This window comes from Apodemus sylvaticus, chromosome 1 (assembly GCF_947179515.1).
Source record: "Apodemus sylvaticus chromosome 1, mApoSyl1.1, whole genome shotgun sequence".
Lineage (NCBI taxonomy): Eukaryota > Metazoa > Chordata > Mammalia > Rodentia > Muridae > Apodemus > Apodemus sylvaticus.
This window is the reverse complement of record NC_067472.1, coordinates 124582462-124605373: the sequence shown is the minus strand read 5'-3', so window position 1 is coordinate 124605373 and position 22912 is coordinate 124582462. Positions and strand designations below refer to the sequence as shown.

Genomic DNA, 22912 nt, shown 5'->3' with positions numbered 1-22912 from the left:
ACACAAAAGGCTGTCCCTTCCCCAACCCCAGAAGCCACCCTTCTGGAATCCTGTCTGACTGCCTCCATTGGAAGGCCCTCTGCAGACAGACACCAGGCATGGGCATCAGTGATGGTTTACCGACCAATGTCACTGGTCAGTACATGTCCAGATAGTTAGTCAAACTGTCTCTGTTTCTGTCTGCCTCTGTCTCAATCTGTGTGTGTGTGTGTGTGTGTGTGTGTGTGTGTCTGAGACGCACATACTGGAAGAAAAAAACAAGCCTCATAATTTGTCCTCTGACCTCCACGTGTGTACTAATCACTCCCCAACACCCCCCACATGCACACAAATACCCAGACATTCACACATACTAAATAAGCAAATATTTTTAAAAAGTGATGCAACTTCAAGTCCCAATACTGTTACATACTAGAATTTTGATAATAATCTCCTTAGCTTATCAAAGCCATAGTTCCCTAGTCCTCCCAGGTCAGTTACGATGAAGAAGACATAAAGAGAAGCTTCAGTTGAGAGCTTGAGGACGGGGAGTTTCTCTATGCATAGGTTCCTAACAGCATACAAGCGACAGTGGTCACATGTACCTGCACAAGAGGCTCTTGACAGGTGGGCCTTGCTACGTGATTTTTTGCCTAATAGGATGCTTGAACTGACGAAGCAAGCTCTCTGTAGTCTGTGGGCAGAAAACTACTAAGAAGAACCCCCCCAGCTGCTGTGGAAATAACACAGACCTCTGTCCTACACCTCCAGCCCCCCCCCCTTCTTCTTACCGAAAGTGGGTAGTCCAGTTGTTGAGATAGGGACTTCCTGTTGCTACAGAGAGAGTAGGGCTGCCTGTCAGTGGGAGCTGCAGATTTCTTGGTCATTGGAAAATCCATTTCTCCAGCACTGTATGGATTAACACCTAAACAGAGATGGGAGTCGGGAAACAAACAGGAAGAAATCATTTGTGTGTACTCAAACGCCAAGCCTGACAAAGAACAAAACAGCTTTGCCAATCACCAGCCCTCCCTTAGGTAGGGCTCTGTGGGCAGCAACCATTCATCACCCAGGATAGTTGGTGTGGTCATGAGGCTGCAGAAGATACAACAACATTTGAACTCCCTTCATCCACAAATTCAGTACTGCAGGTGCAACAGGATTCTTCACCAGAATGGGCTCCCTCTTCACCCCTATGCAACTCAGCTACAGGTGATATGGTCTCCTGCATGTCACATGGTATGCCACATCACAGCTCTACTCCAGGCTGCCAGAGAGTTTCTAATCCCAACCAGAGGAAGAAGAGACCTCACAGAGGTTCCTGGGATAGGAACTGAGCCAGAGGCCAGGCAGGGAGAGGCTAGGGCCAGGGAATCCTCCAGTCTTCCGTACAGACACACCACTGCCTCTTACACACTGTGGTAGGTATTCACATCTCACATGGGCAGACAGCTTCAATATTTGGGGATCTATGCAAATGATAAGTATCAATTTCCTGGTCTGTGTGGGAAACGGGGCTTCCTGTCATTCGCCTGTGTCCCACTACCAGTCACTACCCACCTCTCAGTCATTACAGTTTGCAAACCTTTATGGCTAACAGACTTAACTCACTGACATCTAGAGCTGCCCAACATGGAGACAAAGCATGCTGCCATGGGCCATTTAAATTTGTCTAGTAGCCACGTTAGAAAAGGAAGAGGAAGGGGGCTGGAGATATGACTCAGTGGTTAAGAGCACTGACTGCTCTTCCAGGGGTCCTGAGTTCAATTCCCAGCAACCACATGATGACTCGCAACCATCTGTAAAGGAATTTGATGCCCTCGTCTGCTGTGTCTGAAGACAGCTATAGTGTACTCAAATAAATAAATATTTTAAAAAAAAAGAAAGAAAAGAAAAGAAAAAGTCAGAGGAAGAACAGGCAGAGTAGTGCACACTTATAATCCCAGCACTCACACAGGAGGATGGGAGTCATGTACTAGGTTTTAAAGCACATAGGCTATCTGAGATCTTGCCTCAAAGAAAATAAAAATTTAGATAAAACAAAAGAAAAAGAGAGAGTTCAGGCCAGCCTGACCTATACAATATGACCCTGTCTCAAAGAGCCAAAACAAACAAAATAGGTTAAAATTTTTAAATAAAAAGAACTAAAAGGAAATGGAAGAAATTGGTTTAATTTTTTTAAATATATTTTATTCTGTTCACTATGTCTAAGCTATGTGCCACCAACACACAAACAACATATAGAAACATTTGTGAGATGTTTATGTTCTATTTTTTCTCATACTTAGTCAGCCAGGCATGTCCTCTAAAATCTCTGTGTTCTCCACAGTGAGCCATCATGTGTTCATGTGTTCAGGAGTCATGTGTGACCAGTGCCTTGGCAGTGGGGTTCCAGAGGGACAATATTTTCCCAGCATCCTTCAGGTGGAGTAAGTAGAGACCCCAACCCCCCATACCAAGGACATAATGAGTTCATAGGAAATTCAATATTCATCAAGGTTCAAGAATTCCTTCCTGGAGGAGCAGGGACTGGGGAAAAAACTTGTTTATAAACTAAGGAGAGGAACTGACTAGCCAGGTAGGGTCAGGGTGAGGCTTCCTGAGGACATAAGATGTCTAAAGGCCATTGAGAACAGAGGTAGAGGCACCATGGAAAGAGGGAAATATGGTTCTTCAGTGCCCTGAAAGGAGCTAGAAAAAGTCTCCCTGCCAAGATGGCTGCTTCCAGAAGTGTTTTCGGAAACACTGATCTTCTGTAACTTGTAGGGACCAATTGCTCCCAGATGGGCCAGGAAGGAGAAGCATGGGGAAGACAGGATGCCCAGCCAGAAGCCTGAGGTCATCTAGTCCGAATCTGCACACGCATGCACGCACGCACGCAGGCACGCACCTCATTTATGTAAGTGTTTAATTGGAGTGTAGATCCAACACCCGTCCTGGCCCTCTGGTGGGGCTGGGTAACTCTCCTTGGGATGAAGCAATCATCAGAGGCCTTCAGAGCCCTACTCTACCGCTTACTAGTGAGCAGACAGAGGCTCAGTGGCTTCCTTGCAGTAAATAAGTCTAGAATAGAATCCAGACCTCCCATGGAGGATGGAAACGATAAGTATCAATTTCCCATGACCGCGACTTATACTGAATGAAGGAGAGGAACAGAAATAAGAACAAATGAATTTGAAATGAGCGACACACATTGAAGACAGAGCCATGCACAAGCCACTGACGCCATGCTGAGCTGGGATCTGCCCCTCCTGACCCAGGCAGCCGCTGGACTTCTGGATGCTCTGCCCCTTCCATGGATTCAGGCCTGTATGAACAGAGGCCAAACAGGACACAGTAGATTCTCTAAACCGTGTTTAAGAAACCCAATGTTCAATATTAATTTAACCAAGAGTTTGATAAATTAACAAGACAATGATAACCCCAATAGAAAACCAGCAAGAGTCACCAAAACATGTACTAAATAAATGAAGAAATCTTTCCATTTGTCTAAAAAAGTCTGTTTTCCAGCTGTTTTATAAGCCAGTGTGCAAGTCATAGCTTGCAAAAATAACCAAAGGCATAGCCAGATGTGTTAGAGTCCTGGAGGCCATTACCTGCAGAGGCCTGAAGGGCACAAGGAGGAAATTGGGCACATCTGGGGAAGACAGGCCATTTGGGTGAGGGACAGTCAGAGTACCAGGAAAGTAGTATCTGCAAGGCTCTGTCTTACAGCCAATCACTGATGCTCTCAGTGACTGAACTCAGTTGGGAGGTGGGTGGCACTGTCTGAGAGATCAGCTCCAAGGACACCAGCATAGCTGAGGTTGTGGACATGTGGCCTGTGCAGTCACCAGGGCCTCCAGCCAGAAGACTCCCAGCTTGGTTTAATGCTGGGCTGTTGCCACTTGAATGAAATTCTTAATAATTTTGAACAGGGTCTCTTTGTTTCAGCTTAGACAGAGCCCCAAAAAAGTGTGTAACTGGCCCCAGATGCAAAGCGAAGTAGAGAAGCAGAAATAGGAAAGAGAGAAAGCTGTGTGACAAATCTTAAAAAATAATAACACTAACTCAGTGTGAAGAAGTAGGTGGTCATGTTTGCTGCTGAAGGAGTGAGTGTCAGGCTAAAATGTAGCCAAAGTTCTTAAGCTGGATCTACCTACTGCTTAAACCAAAAGTCAACTCCTAGTCTATCACATTAGCAAGAAACCAAGTTACACAAGCCTCCAAACGGGTCCTAATTCACTTAAGGATGACTGACTCATAGTGACATATAATAATGAGGCTCAGAGAGTCAAGAAACATCCCTAAAGCCACATAGACAATCCCTTCCAAAGAAGCTAGACCCCAACCCAAGCACACTCACCCTGGAATGGGCTCTCTTTTGTTTTGTTTTGTGTTTTTTGTTTTGGTTTTATTGTTGTTTTCTTTGGTTTTTGTTTGTTTTGATTTGATCTGCCTTCAGGACAGGATCTGCTTTAGCCCAGCCTAGCCACACTTTCCTGGTCTTCCTACCTTTACACCCCACGTGATGGGACTCTAGCTATAAACCCTACACTCAGCTTTCGACCTATGTGGTTGGCTGTCACTAAGGGTTCATGAAGAATAACTGCTTCAGAGAACCCCTGCAGATACCAGAATAAGCAGTGCTTTTCCACGGTTTGTACAAACTCACTGCATTATCATCATAATAGAGGCATAGGTATGTATTTCTTATGCTGGATTGTTTAGAAGACAATGAGAAGAGAGAACCTGAACATTTTCTGTACAAATGAAATTTTTTTTCAAGTATTACCCATTTGCAGATATGGAGGCTAACAGGGTTACCCTTTAGAACCAACATGGGTGCAAATAGAATTTCATGCATAAAGCATGTAATGCATAATATGTAAGCAATACATATGCTAGTGAGAGACTGACATAATATCTATATCTATAATATCTATATAGTATATATGCAAATATCTAGGAAGAGAGAGTTGGTTAACTAGATTGTAATGTTCATATAATGAAATTGTGTGTTCATTAAAATAAAAATAGTGTTCAGAAGAGACCTTCCAGTGACTTGTGCATATAAGTTTTCTGAAGCTAAGTGCGAAGAGCATGGAATTAACTGAAAATGTTAATTAGCAGAGCTTAGCATTAGCATGGCTAGTGTTAGGATTCGTTCTTCTGATTCTATTTACAGTAATCAAGAGTCCTGAGGTCTTCCAGCCTCAGGCCCCATCATCACAGATAAGGCCAGAGAGGTTGTAGGGAGAGAGAGAAGCTTGCTCAGCTGTCAGCTAGAGTAGCCACTCTGCTTCTTTCTGTTGGTATTCTGTCTAAGCTCCACCCCACACTTACCTGGCAGCAGCCAGGTATGCCCCGCCCCATAGACTTGGCCCACTATAAAAGGGGCTACTTGCCCCTCCTCTCTCTCTCCCATCACACTCCCACCTCTCAGGCCCTCTTGGGCTCTCCTCCCCTCCCTCCTCTTCACGTGGTCATGGCTGGCCTCCACTTCTCCACTTCTCTACTCTCTACTCTCTCTCTCTCTCTCTCTCTCTCTCTCTCTCTCTCTCTCTCTCTCTCTCTCTCTCTCTGCCTCTCTAACTCCCATCCTCTGGTCTGAATAAACTCTATTCTATACCATGTCTGTGTGCGTGTGGTCCCTGAGGGGGAAGAGGTGCTTGGGCATGGGCCTGCCTGGGCACCCCCTTCCCCTACACTGCTGTGCCACACGCCCTAAACCCCCTTTCTCTGTTTTTATGACCCTTCATTGGTGCTGAAAGCTGGGAACAAACCCATCATTTTCTCTTTCTTTATTTTTTTATTTCTTCCTACCTTCCTTCCTTCCTTTCCTCTCTCCTTTCTTTCTTTCTTTCTTTCTTTCTTTCTTTCTTTCTTTCTTTCTTTCTTTCTTTCTTTCTTTCTTTCTTCTTTCTTCCTTCTTTCTTTCTTTCTTTCTTTCTTTCTTTCTTTCTTTCTTTCTTTCTTTCTTTCTTTCTTTCTTTCTTTCTTTCTTTCTCTCTCAGCATGTCACCCAGAAAAACTAGTCACAGAGATATGGTAAGGCTGATGTTAACCTTTCTAGTTCTCTGGGAAGCACACTCATGAAGAATGTTCTCTGAGAGACAAGAAGCTCCCATCTTGGTTTATCCTTGAAAGACCAGGGAAAAGCCAGTCTCCTAACTCCCCCACAGCATAGCAGTCTTGCTAGTCCAATATTTAGGACCAGTTAAGCTCTTGTGGTGGTTTGAATGAGAATGTCCCCCACAGGCCCATGTAGGCCCATAAGTCTTCAGTTGGTGGTGCTGTTTGGGGAGGCCTAGGAGCTGTGGCCTTATTGGTAGAAGTTTGTCACTGGAGGTAGGTTTGAAAGTTTAAAATCTCTCATTTCTAGTTCTCTCTTTGCTGGTTGCCTGTGGTTCAAGATGTGAGCTTTCAGCAGCAAGACTGTTTGCTGTCTCTTCCAGCCATTATCAACTCTAGTCTTCTGGAAACCATAAACAAACAAACAAACAAACAAAAAACAAAACCAAAAACCAACACTAACAAAAAAAAACGAACCAACCAATCAATTAACCACCATCACCACCACCAACAACAACAATAAAAACCCTCTTCTTCAAGTAGCCTTGGTCATGGTGTTTTATCATCAACAGAAAAGGAACTAACACAGTCCTGTTCCTGAAGATATTTTGGGAAGATACTTACTGGTGGAGTTGCTGCGTGTCCTTTGGTGGCAGGCTTTAGGAAACAGGAAGCTGCTACTTTGTGCTTCTGGTTTTCCAGTCTTTTCTTTAGAGGAAGTTGCAGAAGATTCCTGTGAAAAAAGTTCCCATCTTTTTATGCATCAACTTAGAGTTGACAGGAATGCTTAGCATAGTGGGCTCTTGGTATGGACCAGAGAAATTATTGATTTGCCTGAATCTCTACTAAAGTAGCAGGCCCTTTGAGACCTGGATCTAGGACCACTCACAACCACTTATTCCTAGATACACATTCATTAAATTAAAAGGTAATTGACAATAGACAATGCAGCAAATGTCGTATGCACGTGTCAGGCTCTTCATTAGACATGAGGAACTCAGCAGTGATCAAGACAGACAAGGAGCTGACCTTGGATAACTGACATTTTAGTAAACAAAGGCTAACAGTAAGCAAATGTGAAAGATCACTGTTGAGAAAGGCAGTGTTCTGATGTGGCTTAGAGAGTGTTGTGAAGAGAGAGCCTGGAGATAACGAAGGTGCCACCTTGTCCTGAAATTCTACCATAGACACTCACAAAATTATTGTTGAACAAATATTATAGAGCTTTAAAATACTGAAACATCTGTGTATTCTTCTGAGTATTGTGAATTTATTACATTGATAATGTCTAACTGTCAATAATTTGGAATATTAAAAGTCATATCTGTCAAATTGTTTATGATTCTCTTTTACTTCTGCCTTACCATATTGAATGACATCACTTCTTTGATAGCAATAATTTTTTATGTGAATAGTTTCTAGGCTTGATGGAATCTATCAAGCTTGCTGAGTAAGGATGAGAAAAGGCAGGCACAGCCCAGTATGTCTGTAATGTCAATACTGGGGAAGCACAGACAGGTGGACCCCTGGAGCTCACTGGCCAGGTCTTGCTGAATCAGTGAGTTCTGGGTGCAGCTTGAGATCCTGTCTCCAAAAAATAAGGTGTAGAGTGAATGAGGAAGATAGCTAGTGTTGACTTCTGATCTCTGCACATACATGAGGGTGTACACACACACACACACACACACACACACACAACATACACACACCATACACACACATACACTCACAGACATATACAAACAACATACACAGATATTACATATACACACAACATACACACACAACATACTCACACTCTCTCACACACACCATACACACATACTGACACACATACCACATACACACACCACACACTTGTACATGCAGACTTTTACACACTTACACAATACTCTCACACACATATCCCACACATACTACACATACACCACACACACACATACCTCATATACACATTGCACATACATACTCACACACACACACACTCACAGAGAGAATGAATCTCCATCATACTGAGCAGGTTAAACAATACAGTTGATCTCATTTCGCTATCATGGTGAAAGGAAATATAACTCTTCCTGTGTGAGAGAAGTTTCCAGAAGAACTTGTGTTCTCTTTTCTCCCCTTTCTCTGAGATATTAGAAGTGGATGGTGAGGGGCACAGGAGTTGATAGTGAGGTGAGGGGGTTATTTTACTTCTGCTCCTGGGTCTGTTCGATTTTGTAACTCTACTAGCTACAAAAACATTGGTTTTATGAGTTACTACCACAACTGTGTGTGTTTCAGGGAACCTATAGGTGGGAAACTCACAAAACATATGCACATCTGTAGCTGTTGAATTTGAATGACTTGGTAAATGACCTTTGGATTCTTTTCACTGGAGCTGGAAGCTGTAGCTATAGCCAGCTTAGGTATTTGGGGGCGGGCACTGAGTGCTGCACTGTGCTGGAGACCCCTATTCTATCTGACATAACTACCTGTCTGAGAAGGCGGCTACGGCAGGGGCTGGTTAAGTCCATGTGCCGAGTGGTACACAATCTCCAGCATCTGGTGTGTTGTTAGGGAAGGGAGAGAGTCTTGCCTCGCACTCTCTACCTCTCGCTTGGTGCCTCTTACTCAGTACCCTGTTCCCAACAGCAGGCCAGCTCTGAAGATACTGCTCCCATCCACCCCATTTGTTTCAAAGCTTTCCTCTGCTGTGCCTTGGTGGCAAGCTTCTGAGCTTCCCTGAATTCACTTCCACCTGTATTATGGCATACAGAAATCTCTCACAGCTTCCAGAGCACCGTTAAGCTCGGGCCACGGCTGCTGTTCTATTTCTCTTGAATTTTTAAAGAATTTTCTGCCAGGTAGTGGAGTTAACCTGGTGGACTTTGTAAGCAATCTGGACCCAGAAGTCCAGTAACAGCCTTTAAAAATAAAACTATATCCTTTCTGACACAAGAAACCACAAATCAATTCCCTTTTATTTCCTGTGTAAGTCAATGTGAAAATCAGAGAGTAACTCTGGGCAGACTCCTGGACAGCCATTTTTCTGTTTATCAACAGATGGCGCTGTGTTAACCTGAACAAAAGTACCACCAATCTTTAACTGTGCTAATTTGGGAAATTCTTTAAAAGCTATAAAAGCTGTGATTAGTAAGAAGTAAGTTTGGTTTAGTTGAATTCTTAGGGCTCTGATTTCTAAAATTAAGTATATGAACTGCTTCTTTGAGTACACTGGAATATCCAACCTAATATCCAAGAGATACTTTTTTGGTTATAGCAGTCAGGTGAGGTTATTTCCCAACTCTAATGGGAAGATGAGCTCCAGTAACAGCTCCATTTCATGCATGCTCCTGAGACAATGGATGTTTGCAGGCCCACTAGGCACAGCAACTAACTGGTCTACCTGTCCAAGAGTGACCCTTATTCTTGAAGCACCATTGAGCTGTGTATTCAGACCGTATATTTCCACTTGTAAATGTCTAATAATATGAAAGTAAATGAGTAAATGGTATGTATACACACAAGACACAGCATACAAAACTCGTCTTAAAATAATGTTTAAAAGTTTTTTGTGTGACTATACTTGTATTATCTGTAAGTTTTAAAATACTTTATAATAGTCTAATCACAATAATGTGAAAAGCACAATAAAAAGGACTAAATACAGATTCACTGAAATAGCAACATTCATTCAACAAATGTTTGCTAAAAACTTACTATGTACTAGGCCCTTTTCTCATTGAGAATACACAATAGGCAAGACATGGCACACAAGACTCAGTCTCATGAATCAGCAAAAATGTATTTGAATGATGAAATGATACCTACTTTTTCCTTTTCCTTTTGTCTTTTATGTGCATGTTCTTGCATGGGGTAAGTTGTATGTTCTTGCATGGGGTATATATGTGTATGTTCTTGCATGAGGCATGTGTATGTGGAGGCACCCGTCTAACTTCTCAGTGCTGGGTTACAAATTCACATCACTAAGCCCTAAATTCAGTCTTTTCTTTCTTAATGTAGGTTCTGGTTAATTGAGCTAAAGTCCTTCAACACATACAGCAGGCCTTTTTCCAGCAGCTATTTCTCCCAGTACCCTTTTCCCCTTTTTGAGGCAGGGTCTCATGTAGCACAGCCTGACTTTGAACTCAGTATGTAGAGGATAACCTTTCACTTCTGATCCTCCTGAGTACAGGGATTATAGGACCAAACCACCACACCTGGCTTAACAAACAGTAGGTGTTTGTAATCAGGACTAAGCCAAATTGTTATTATGATATTTATTTCAACCATTACAATAGTAGATACTTTTTCCTTATAAAGTCCCTTATCTAAAATAGAAATTATTTAGCTAGTCAAATGAAGATGACAAAAAAATCAAAGGAAATAGAACAAACTATTCCCTCCCCACCTAGATGAGAGAGAGAATTCTGTTCACACAAAAGAATCTTTCTCTTTCTGTGAGATTATCAGTGTTGGTTGAGGAAGGCCTGATCCAGAAGAAACCATTGGGTTTTTGTTTGTTTGTTTTTAGTTTTTGGTTTTTTTGCTTCAGGGTTTCTCTGTATAGCCCTGGCTGTCCTGGAACTCACTCTGTAGACCAGGCTGGCCTCAAACTCAGAAATCTGCCTACCTCTGCCTCCCAAGTGCTGGGATTACAGGCATGCGCCACCATGCCCCTGCTCATTTTTTATTAGATACATTCTTTGTTTACATTTCAAATGATTTCCACTTTCCTGGTCCTGCCTCCCAAAAGTTCCATAAAAAAGCCATCTCCCCTCCCCCTATTCCCCAATCAACTCTCTCCTACTTCCCTGTCCTGGTATTCCCCTACACTGCTTTCCAGGACCAGGGGCCTCTCCTCCCTTTAATGTCCAACAAGGCCATCCTCTGCTGCCTATACATCTGGAGTCATGGGTTACACCATGTGTACTATCTGGTTGATGTTTTTGTCTCTGGGAACTCTGGGAGTACTGGGTGGCTCATATCATTGTTCCTCCTATGGTGCTGCAAACCCCTTCAGCTCCTTGGGTCCTTTCTCTAGCTTCCCCATTGGGAACCCTGTGCTCAGTTCAATGGCTGGCTGAGAGTGTCCCCCAAATGGAGATATTTGTCATGCACTAGCAGAGCCTCCCAGGTGATAGCTATATCTGGCTCCGGTCAGCAAGTACTTGTGGGCATCGATAGTAGTGTCTGGGTTTTGTAACTGTATGTGGGATGGATCACTAGTTGGGGTAGTCTCTGGATGGTCTTTTGCTCAGACTCTGCTCCACACTTTGCCTCCGTATCTCCTTCTGTGGGTATTTTGTTCCTCTTTCTAAGAAAGACCAGAGTATCCATACTTTGTTCTTCCTTATTCTTGGGCATCAGTTGATATATGAATTGTGTCTTGGGTATTCCAAGCTTCTGGGCTAATATCCACTTATCAGTGACTGCATACCATGTGTGTTCTTTTGTGATTGGGTTACCTCACTTAGGATGATATTTTCCAGTTCCACCAATTTGTCTAAAAATTTTATGAATTCATTGTTTTTAATAGCTGAGTAGTATTCCATTGTGTAAATAGACCATATGTTCTGTATCCATTCCTCTGTTGAGGGACATCTGAGTTCTTTCCAGCTTCTGGCTATTATAAATAAGGCTGCTATGAACATAGTGTAACATGAGTTCTTATTACATGCTGGAGAATCCTCTGGGTATATGCCCAGGAGTGGTATATCAGGGTCTTCTGGTAGTATCATGCCCTGTTTTCTGAGGAACCACCAGACTGATTTCCAGAGTAGTTGTACCAGCTTGCACTTCCATCAGCAGTGAAGGAGTGTTCCTCTTTCTCCACATCTTTGCCAGCACCTGCTGTCTCCTGAGTTTTTGAACTTAGCCATTCTGACTGGTGTGAGGTGAAATCTCAGGGTTGTTTTGATTTGCATTTCCCTGATGACTAAGGATGTTGAACATTTCTTTGGGTGCTTCTCAGCCATTTGATATTCATCAGGTGAAAATTCTTTGTTTAGCTCTGTACCCCATTTTTAATACAGTTATTTGGCTCTCTGATGTCTAACATCTTGAGTTCTTTTATATATTTGATAGTAGCTCTCTGTCAGATGTAGGGTTGATAAAGATCTTTTCCCAATTGGTTGGCTGCCATTTTGTCCTATTGACAGTGTCCTTTGCCTTACAGAAAGTTTGTAGTTTTATGAGGTCCCATTTGTCAATTGTTGATCTTAGAGCATAAGCTATTGGTGTTCTCTTCAGGAAATTTTTCTCCTGTGCCCATGTCCTCAAGGGTCTTCCCCAGTTTCTTTTCTATTAGTTCCAGTGTGTCTGCTTTTATGTGGAGGTCCTTGATCCACTTGGACTTGAGCTTAGTACAAGGAGACAAGGACGGATAAACTCCCATTCTTCTGCATGCTGACCTCCAGTTAAACCAGTACCATTTGTTGAAAAGTCTATCTTTTTTCCACTGGATGGTTTTAGTTCCTTTGTCAAAGAACAAGTGACCATAGGTGTGTGGGTTCATTTCTGGGTCTTCAGTTCTACAGAAGTCATCTTGATCCCCCATGGGACTCCATTAACTCTGGAGCATGTTCCTGCCTCATGACTTTGCTCTCCAGAGCCGTAGGACCATTTTCCTTGAGCCCCCCTGCTTTACCACTCTGTGTCCTCCCTGCCCCCAGGTACAACAAAGCCATCTCGGATGTACGTCTCAAAACAGGTGGTCTCCCTCAACAATGTGATTAGTCACTGAGCAGACTTGAAGCTCCAAAAGCAGTAAGCTTCTGAATAATTGTGTGAAAACTCTTGAGCCTGCTGTGGAGGGAACTGTGTCCTTAGATATCACTGTGACTGAGATAGAAACACACTAATGTATGAAGATCAAACCTAAGTGGCAATATTAAATCACTAGGAAGAACTTGCAGCCTAAAGTTCCTAAGAGTTTTAACCATAATCTTAGTATTAGAGAGTTAAAGCAAGGCAATGCATGTGTTTTTAGACATTCTGTGTCTGGGACACCAACGCAGCAGTGCTCCTGTGTGCTCTGAGAAACTAACGCAGCAGTGCTCCTGTGTGCTCTGAGTTCCTTTCATTGCCCCGCTGGAGGCTGAGTAGATGGATCGGTTGATAAAGTGTTTGTGTGTGTGTATGTGTGTGTGTGTGTGTGTGTGTGTGTGTGTGTGTGTGTGTGTGAGATGGTAACCTGAGTTTAATCTCTGGAACCCACAAATATGTCTGGCATGATGGTCAACTAATCTCAGCATTGGCAGTGTAGACACAGGAAGATCCCTAGGGCTAACTGGCTGTCCAGTCTGTCCTAAGAGTCAATCTACAGGCTAATATCACAGACAGCATCCAAGGGGGTAGATGGAATTTGTGAGGATGGAATTTGTCCTCCATGTGTGTTGTGTGTGGTGTGGTGTGCGTGCGTGTGTGTGTGTGTGTGTGTGTGTGTGTGTGTGTGTGTGTCCATGCACATGCACATGAGTATGCATGCCCTGTCACAAGAATTTTTTTTAAAGAAGCTGGAGAGATGACACAGTTTAGAGCACTGATTACTCTTCCAGAGAGCTGGGGTTCAATTACCAGCATCTACATGGTAGCTGACAACCATTTGCAACTCCAGTTCCAGGGGACCCAATACCTTCCTCTGGTTTCCATGGTAACACATGCATGTGGTGCACAAATACACATGCAGGCAAAACATCCATACACATAATAAAAATAAATAAATCTCAAAACAAGTTGTTGGTTTTTTTTTTTTTTTAAGATGTCAACATTGGTGACCTCCTCACCAGAAATGTGTGAGGAGATGGAGGGTGGGGTCCTGAGGCCAGCAGAGCTCACTTCCTCATTACTCTGAACTCACTGTGTCCTTGCTCAGGCTCAGTTTCCTTTTCTCTAGGCTGAGAGATGTGCTAACCATCCCCCTGGCATCACATGCCGTTCTGTACTTGTGAGTGATGATTTTGAGAGATGATTATGTTAAAGCCTCCCAGGCTATTTCTCTTTCTGAAATTATCGCTTTTCAGAAAATGGTTCAAGGAAATCGAATGGCTTCCCTTAGTTCCCAGGGGAGCCTGACCACTCTTGGACAAGCATGTCCTGGGTGGGGCAGCTTCTCATGAAAGGAGCCTCTGTAGGATCCCCGAGAGCAGTTGCACAGAGGCCTCCCACTGCAGCACACAGAACAGGATTCTTCTGTTCTTGCTCCCAAGGTGGGGCTTCTCTCCATGCCGAGGCTTTGTCACTGAGGTCAAGGGGCTAACAAAGTCATCGGAACACACTTACCCTTGTTTTCATGAGAGACTGAGACCACGGCAGCCATTCTGTGGGCCACACACCCCTACCATTACCAAGACCTCCATCTCTATACCACCAGTCCTTGTGGGACCAAACGGCCTTGGCCAAAGAACTCTTTACAGTACTTTTTTCAACATTAAGATTGGCCATATTGCTTTTAAGGACCAAGAGCTAACTCCAAAAATGGAAAGCTGCGTAGCTCCCATGGAATGGGAGGATGAGCCCGGGATGATATGGAGGAATTCTAGGGCATTGTGTCTTACAAACAAGGTAATAGGCTCCCACAGTTTGCTTCTGGGGCAACCACCTAGTCATAAGGAAGATGTTGCGTATCTGCTAGTCTCAAGGGGAAGGGACAGGCACAACCAAGACTTACTTTGATGTCCATTCCCCTTATCCACAACATGACCACCATCACCAAGTCCTTCTAATCCCATCTTCTCCTGCCTCTTCAGCATGCCCATTCCTGCTGCCAGCACAGTTCAAGGTCACGGCTCAGATCAGCTTGCTACCATGGTGTCTGATGCCTTGGATAGATTCATTCTAACAAGTGATACCTAGAAAGACATATTTTCTTTCTCACACCATACACACAAAGTAGTTCAAAACGGTCTTATGTCTATAAAGAAGGGGGTTATGTTATGAGGTTCCCTCAGATGCAGCACTCACAGCAACTCCATTCAAAAGGAAACAGACTTTCCATTGAGGAGGCACGCAGCCAGCAAGCTACAGAGGTGTCAACCTTGTCTCTGACACCAGCTAGCACTCCACATGCAAAATGAGCGCTCCGATGGAGCGATGGGACTGGTAAGCCTTGGGAGACGTTCCGGCTCTGGGATTATTTTTTTTTTTCTCATACCGTACACACAAAGTAATTCAAAATGGTCCTATGTCTATAAGAAAGAGGCAGAACAGTAAAACTCCAAGAAGAAAATCAGGCAAATGGAAATGTAGGTCAAATCCTTTCCCACCCTGACTTGTCTTTGGTCCTGGAGTTTGTCATAGCAACAGAATGGAAACAGAATGATAGTCATGCCAGTCAAAGCCAGGGTGAGACACTGCTTCACACCAGCTACAAGGGCTATGTTCACACCTTCATTATTCCCATCAGCAGAGAGAAGATACGAAAGAAATGCTCCAGAGTATGGAGAGGCGCCTCAATGGGAAAAGTGCTCACCTTGCAATACTAGCCCAGCCCAGCATGGTGGCACACCGTTAGAATTCACTTCTGGGAAGGTGGCCATCCTTGCAGGGGCTTGATGGCCAGCCTAGACTACTCAGGGAGATCCTGCCTTACAACATACTCTCATACTTGGATCCTAGCCTGTAATGTACACACACACACATAAATCACTGTCAGTGTGGGCACAGTATCCTATTTAGGAAGGAGGCCAAGAGAAGGTGATATTAGGGAATGGGAAAGTACAGAATACAGGCGAATGGACATAAGGGTTGCAGAAGAGGATATAAAACTAATATATTTTCTTTTCTAGTTTCAACTCCATCATAGTTTCTGTGGGGTTGGGTGAGGTGATGAATAAGTGTATAAAAATGCAATCTGATAGTGAATGTATAAAACTCTATTCCAAGAGCCACAGTTTCAGAATGGCCATTCTAACAATTCACTAAGCCTCTGTCTCTCTGCCTCTGCCTCTGCCTCTGCCTCTGCCTCTGCCTCTGCCTCTGCCTCTGCCTCTGCCTCTGCCTCTGCCTCTGCCTCTGCCTCTGCCTCTGCCTCTGCCTCTGCCTCTGCCTCTGCCTCTGCCTCTGCCTCTCCCTCTCCCTCTGCCTCTCCGTCTCCCTCTGCCTCTCCCTCTGCCTCTTCCTCAAGTGTTGAGACTAAAAGCATGTACTACTATAAATAATCTAATTTGTCAAAAAATTAATATGGTATCATCCAACAATTTCACTCCTAGGTTTACTTTTAAAAAATACTGAAAACATACACCTATGTAAAAATTTTACACAAATGTTTAGAGGAAGTATTCATAGTATCCAAAAATAGAAAAATATTCAGTGTTGTTTAAGTGATAGATTGCTGGCTTGGTATATTTATACATTAAAATATTATGTGTCAACTAGAAGCAATTAAGGACTAAAACAATCTGCAATAAGATGACTGGAAAGTGTCATAGTAATCAAAGTAAGTCGGTGGAAATTTTCATATACATGTGATTCTATTTATGAGATGTCCAGAACTACACTGGTAGGAATATAATATATATATATGATATGGTCTCTGAAGCTCATGGTCTATGGGAAACAGGAGCGTGACAGAGGTGCGGGCTTTGGGGAATTTCTAAATCCTATGGGGTTTCTTTTGAGGTGGTAACTGGTTTTAAAGTTAGCAGTGATGGCTGTGCAATTCTACAGACATGCTGAAACCACAGAATATTATTCACTTAATTATATGATATATGAGCTGTTTAATAAAAGCATTCAAAGTGAACCAGGGTGGTGGTATGTGCCTGCAGTCCTAGAATTCAGGCATCTGAGGCAGACATTTTTAAACCACCCATGAGTTCAGGACTAGCCTGCTTTCCATAGCAAGACCCCATCCCATCTGTGATGGCATCAAGAACTGTAGTATCCAGTCTCCAAGGAGCATCAACCACTTCCCAAATGATTCCCAAGTCTGTCTTTCCATATTCTCAGATTTTATTGTAAAAAATAAATGCATAAAACATACATGGATGTTTGTAGAAGGGTAGCCATCGCCACACATGTAAAAGAGAAAACGCTGGTAGGTGGGGCATCGGAGGACAGGGGTGATCATGCTTTCCCTGGTGTGACCGCTGACCGTGTTCCTTCAGCTAAAGCCAAGTCCCTGATTTAAATGGGATAGAACCTGTTGATGGAAAGGCGCCATCAGGCATAGCCAGCAGCTGGTGGCTGCACTAACGGCTGTGGAGAGGCTTCTTCAGAAACAAGCCTTGCCCGGACTCTGCTGTGGCTCTGAGCTCATGCAATGAGTGACTGGATTTGGACTTCGCTGCTTTTAACCTAAAGGGATGCTGTAGAGCACGAGAGAGCTCAGCTCCTTCCTAAGACTAGAGCCTCACAGAACATTCTTTTTATATCAAGAGGACGATTCAAAGGATTATCTTCTTATTTTAAATACAGACTAGAGTGGATCCATGCCATCCCTGAGGTAATGAAAGGAAATTATAGTCCAGATGCAGCCCTGAAGGGAAGCGGGGGAATCCCCTGAGAATTGACGACTACCAGTGAGTCCTTGCAGGAGCTTTAGGCCTAATTCATGCCACATGGATGTCTCGCAGCCCTCCAGACAAGAACTTGGTTGATTCTGCTCTAGGCTAATGATGCCCCAGCTACCCCACCGAAGCAAATTTGAATCTTCTGTGAAAGCACCAGAGTGGGCTGTGCCTACAAAACACCCACAGAGAAAGTGATGGGCCGTCAGAGGAAACAGTTCAACGGAAACAAAACCCCCCGGCGGAGCATGCCATGATCAGAGAAAGCCACGAGAAACACACACACACACACACACACACACACACACACACACGAAAGTCAGACCTGCACATGCTGCAAACTGCACAGGGGGAACAGCGCACCCTGAACAAAAATCAACATGCTTCATGTTTTAAAGACATCAAGGAAGTGACTGGAAATTCAGAGGAGAAACCAAAAATTTCTCAGCAGGTTCGAAAAAGAACTGAACAAATAAATATTCAGAAGTAAACAAACTGAACACGGTATTTACGCAGCACTGAAGAGAAGGGACCCGAGCTGGGGCATAGTTTTGAAAAATACCCAGATGTCAACCCAAAGGTATGGAAGATACTGATGAGAGCTAAAACAACAAGACAGTGACAAGTGTATCCACACAGCTAATGTCCAGAATGAAGAGACTTGCGTCATCTGTTTATCTTCTACCACCTATCATCCATCCGTCTCTGATCTATTGTATATCTGTCTATTCATCTATCTAACATCTATTTATGTATCTATCGAATACTTCACGTGACAATGTCTGAACGACATTAAACCATAAGCACATTAAACTTGGCAAACCCTAAGTAGAAGAAATAGAAGTTAAAGCACAAAAAAATTCTGAGGAAAAGTAAAAACCCCTAAACAAAAACTCAGCTACTCACTTTTTAACAGCAGCAGGCAAGAGCAAGGGAGATGGCTCAGTGGGTAAGAACACTTTCTAGGCAAGAATGAGGACCTGTGTATGCATCTTAGCACTAAAGTAAAATGCCAGGTGTGGTCATGTGTACATTTCTAATTGCAGCATTAGGGGGAGGGATGGAGACAGAAGGAATGTTGGGGGCTTGATATCCATCAGTCCAGTTCCAAGTTCAATGAGAGACCCTGTTTCCAAAGAATAAAGAAGTTGGGGCACTGGAAAGACGGCTCAGCAGTTAAGAGCACTGGCTGCTTTTCCAAGGATCCAAGGTTGAATTCCTAGCACCCACATGGCAGCTCACAACTGTCTGAAACTCCAGTTCCATGGGACCCAATATTCTCCCCATCAGGCCTCTGCCAGCATCAGCCACACAAGTGGTGAACAGCTATACATGCTGGCAAAACATCCTACCAATAAGATAGAACACATATATACATACACATATGCATAATGTGTATAGGTGCATATGTGCATATGGGCGTGTGTGTGTGCGCGCGCGTGTGTGTGTGTGTGTGTGTGTGTGTGTGTGTGTGTGTGTGTATTGCCCTTTACTGCCATTTCTCTAAAATCTGGACACAAAAGACAGGGGCAAATGCTAAGCAATAAGTCTGTGCACAAAGATCAAAAAATAAAATGGTGAAAATGCCAGGGGAAGGCCCCTACATAATAAAATTCATCAAGTTTTAGATGTTCAAGCAATTTACAGATGATGAATTATAAGATCCTCAATTGGTCACTAAAAGTGTGGATGGCATATACGTGTGTGTGTGTGTGTGTGTGTGTGTGTGTGTGTGTGTGTGTGTGTCACAGAGAATGATAAATCAGAAATCTGACATCCTCCTCCAGCCCCCATGGGCACATGCATCTGCAATTACACCACACATACACCAAATAAACACAAACCACATACACACAAATAAATTAATTGTTTAATAGCAGCAGGCAGAAAGAAATGAGAAACCATCTTCCAACAGGAACCAATTAACTCACTTCTCAGCAAGAACTGTGTAAGACAAACAACAGGAAACAAGTCATTAAAAACCATATGTATGTTTCCTTATGTGTGGTGGATTAAAAACAAAAGAACAAAAATTAGATTAAAATGTGGGTACCTACTAACATGTACATACAAGCAACACTAAATAGACCTAGCAGCTTGTGTTAATATGTTAATTCATTTATATACATATATGTAACATTAATAATTAAAGAAAAAGAGACTGATTTGAGAAGAAGTGAGGAGATATAGAAGTGGCAGGGGAATTGGTGTTAATACACTTTACGTATCTGGGATCAAAATAAAAAATAAAACTAAAACTTTCACAACAAAAAAGAAATAAATGCTAAAGAAAATAAAAGTTGGTGCACTTTATAGACAAAACAGGTTTACTTATCATTATCTTAAGTGTATGGGTGTTTGCCTGTATGTATATGTACCAAGTGTGTGTCTGTTATCTACAGAGACCAGAAGAGGGTACCGGATCCCAGGGAACTGGAGTTACAGATGACTGTAAGTTTCCATATTGGGTGCTGGGAACTGAACTTGAGTTCTCTGCACGAGCAACCAGTGTTATTAATCTCTTAGCCATCTTTCCAGTCCTGACTAAGCTGATTTTTTTATTAAAAAAATTAACAGTGATTGATCTGCTCAATAATACTGATTTAAATCACAAAATAAATACAGTGGTTCCGAATGAGCTCGCACATATTGTACAGCCTCACATATGGTTAGCATCACTAAAAGGAAAACAGAACATGACACCATGGCCAAGGTAACTTAAAGAAGGAAAGGTTTATTTTGGTTCATGGTTCCAGAAGGATAAGGGTCCATAATGGTGGGCAAGTGTGGCAGGCAGTTAGCAGTAGCCTGAAACCAGATGCTGGGGACTGACATTTTAACCACAAACAGGAGGCAGAGAGAATGACCTGGGAATGAATCCAGATTTTGAAACCTCCAAGTCGACCAAGGATCCGGGGGACTCCACAGCCTTCTGTGCACAGCCCACCAGGAGAGAGTGATCTCCCAGCAGTGCCTTCATTTCTGAGAGCAGAGGTGAGATCTCCACCTTCTCTCTGGAGGAGACCAGGTAGAGGCACACAGGGCATAAGATCAGTGGAGCATCTGGGATGGAAGTCTTTCTGCCCCATGGAGCTGGGGAAACTCCACAACCTTCTGTGCATAGCCCGCCAAGAGAGAGACATCTCAGCAGTGCTTTCACTTTTGAGTTCAGAGGAGTAAGGACACAGGCTTACAGGCCCACAGGAGGAACAAACTCCAGCCAGAGACAATACTAATTAGCACCAGAGATAACCAGATGGCAAAAGGAAAGCGCAAGAACCCTAGCAATGGAAACCAAGGCCACATAGCAACATCAGAACCCAGTTCTCCCACCACAGCAAGTCCGGGATACCCCAACACACCGGAAAAGAAAAAGTTGTATTTAAAATTGTATCTCATGATGCTGATAGAGGGCTTCAAGAAAGACTTAAATAGCTCCCTTAAAGAAATACAGGAGAATATCAGTCAACAGGTAAAAGCCCTTAAAGAGGAAACACAAAACTCCCTTAAAGAAATACAGGAGATCATGGATCAACAGGCAGAAGCCCTTTAAAAAGAAACAAAAATTCCTTAAAGAATTACAGGAAAACATAAACAATCAAGTGAAGGAACTTAACAAAGCCACCCAGGATCTAAAAGTAGAAGTAGAAACAATAAAGAAATGACAATGTGAGATATCTCTGGAGATAGAAAACCTTGGAAAGAATTTAGGAGTCATAGATGCAACAAGCATCAACAACAAAATACAAGAGATAGAAGAAAGATCCTCAGGTGCTGAAGATACCATAGAAAACATCAACTCAACAGTCAAAGAAAATGCAAAATACATAAAGCTGGTAACCCAAAACATCCAGGAACCCCAGGACACAATGAGAAGATCAAACCTAAGAATTATAAGAATAGATGAGAGCGAGGATTTACATCTTAAAGGCCCAGTAAATATCTTCAATGAAATTGTAGGAGAAAACTTCCCTAACCAAGAGAAAGATGCCCATGAACATAAAAGAAGCCTTCAGAACTCCAAACAGACTGTACCAGAACAGAAACTCCTCCCAGCACATAATAATCAAAACACCAAATTCACTAAACAAAGAAAGAATATTAAAAGCAGTAAGGGAAAAAGGGCAAGTAACTTATAAAGGCAAAGCTATCAGAATTACACCAGACTTCTCACCAGAGACCATGAAAAGCTAGAAGATCCTGGGCAGACCTCACAGAGACCCTAAGAGAACACAAATACCAGCCCAGGCTACTATACTTAGCAAAACTCTTAATCATCATAGATGGAAAAACTAAGATATTCCATGATAAAACCAAATTTACACAATATCTGCCCACAAACCCAGTCCTACAAAGGATAATGGATGGAAAATGCCAACACAAGGAAGGAAACTATACCATAGAAAAAGCAAGAAAGTAATCTTCTTCCAACAAACCCAAAAGATGATACCCACACAAACAGAAAAATAACATCAAAAATAACAGGAAGCAACAATCACTATTCCTTAATATCTCTTAACAACAATGGACTCAACTCCCCAATAAAAAGACATAGACTAACAGAAATATTTCTCATGTAAATCTTCAATTTTATCAGAAAATGTTTGTATTCCCCCTTTTAATTAATTTAGTAATTTTTTATGTCTACCATTTTATCTGCATTATTTTTCATGATAATCTTCGATTTTAATATGTCTTTCTATATATTTCCTGTTTTATCAAAAATGTTTTCAATGTAAATCTTTGAGTTTATGACAAATGTTTCTAATTCCACCTTCAATCAATTTAGAAAGATTATTATATCTACCATTTAGTATGTAAAATTGTCCATGAAATAGTCAACTTTAACATGTTTGTTTATATATTTCTTGAATTTTACCAGAAATATTTTCCATGTAAATCTTCAATTTTATCTGAAAATGTTTATAATTCCACCTTCAATCAACTTAGAATTATCTTTATGCCTATCATTTTATCTGTATAATTTCCATGATAATCTTTAATTTTAACATGTTTTTTTATATATTTCTTCAATTTTATCAGAAATATATTCCAGGTAAATCTTCAAGTTTATCAGAAAATGTTTATAATTCCACTTTCAATCAACTTAGGAATATTTTTATGCCTACCATTATTATATCTATATAAAATATTCCATGATAATCTGCAATTCTAACATGTTTTTCTACAATTTTATTAGAAATATTTTCCATGTAAATCTTCAATTCTATCATAAAATGTTTTTATTTCATATTTCAATTAATTTAGCAATGTTTTACATGTCTACCACTTTACTCTTTAATTTTCCATGAAAATTGTCAATTTTAAGGTGTTTATCTGAAATATTTTTCATGTAAATCTTTAATTTTATCATAAAGTGCTTT

At 42.1% G+C, this 22912-nt stretch overlaps 1 protein-coding gene across 1 annotated transcript in view; it reads right to left on the bottom strand.

Moving 5' to 3' along the window:
* The window catches only part of Il16 (interleukin 16), a 74535-nt gene that overhangs the window by 37394 nt on the left and 14229 nt on the right, over positions 1 to 22912 (bottom strand). The window contains exons 2-3 of the mRNA XM_052159441.1: positions 6658 to 6766; positions 771 to 904 (exon numbers count right to left, since the gene is read on the bottom strand). Of these exons, the coding sequence (XP_052015401.1) occupies positions 771 to 904; positions 6658 to 6766 (243 nt within the window). The remainder of the gene's footprint in view (positions 1 to 770; positions 905 to 6657; positions 6767 to 22912) is intronic.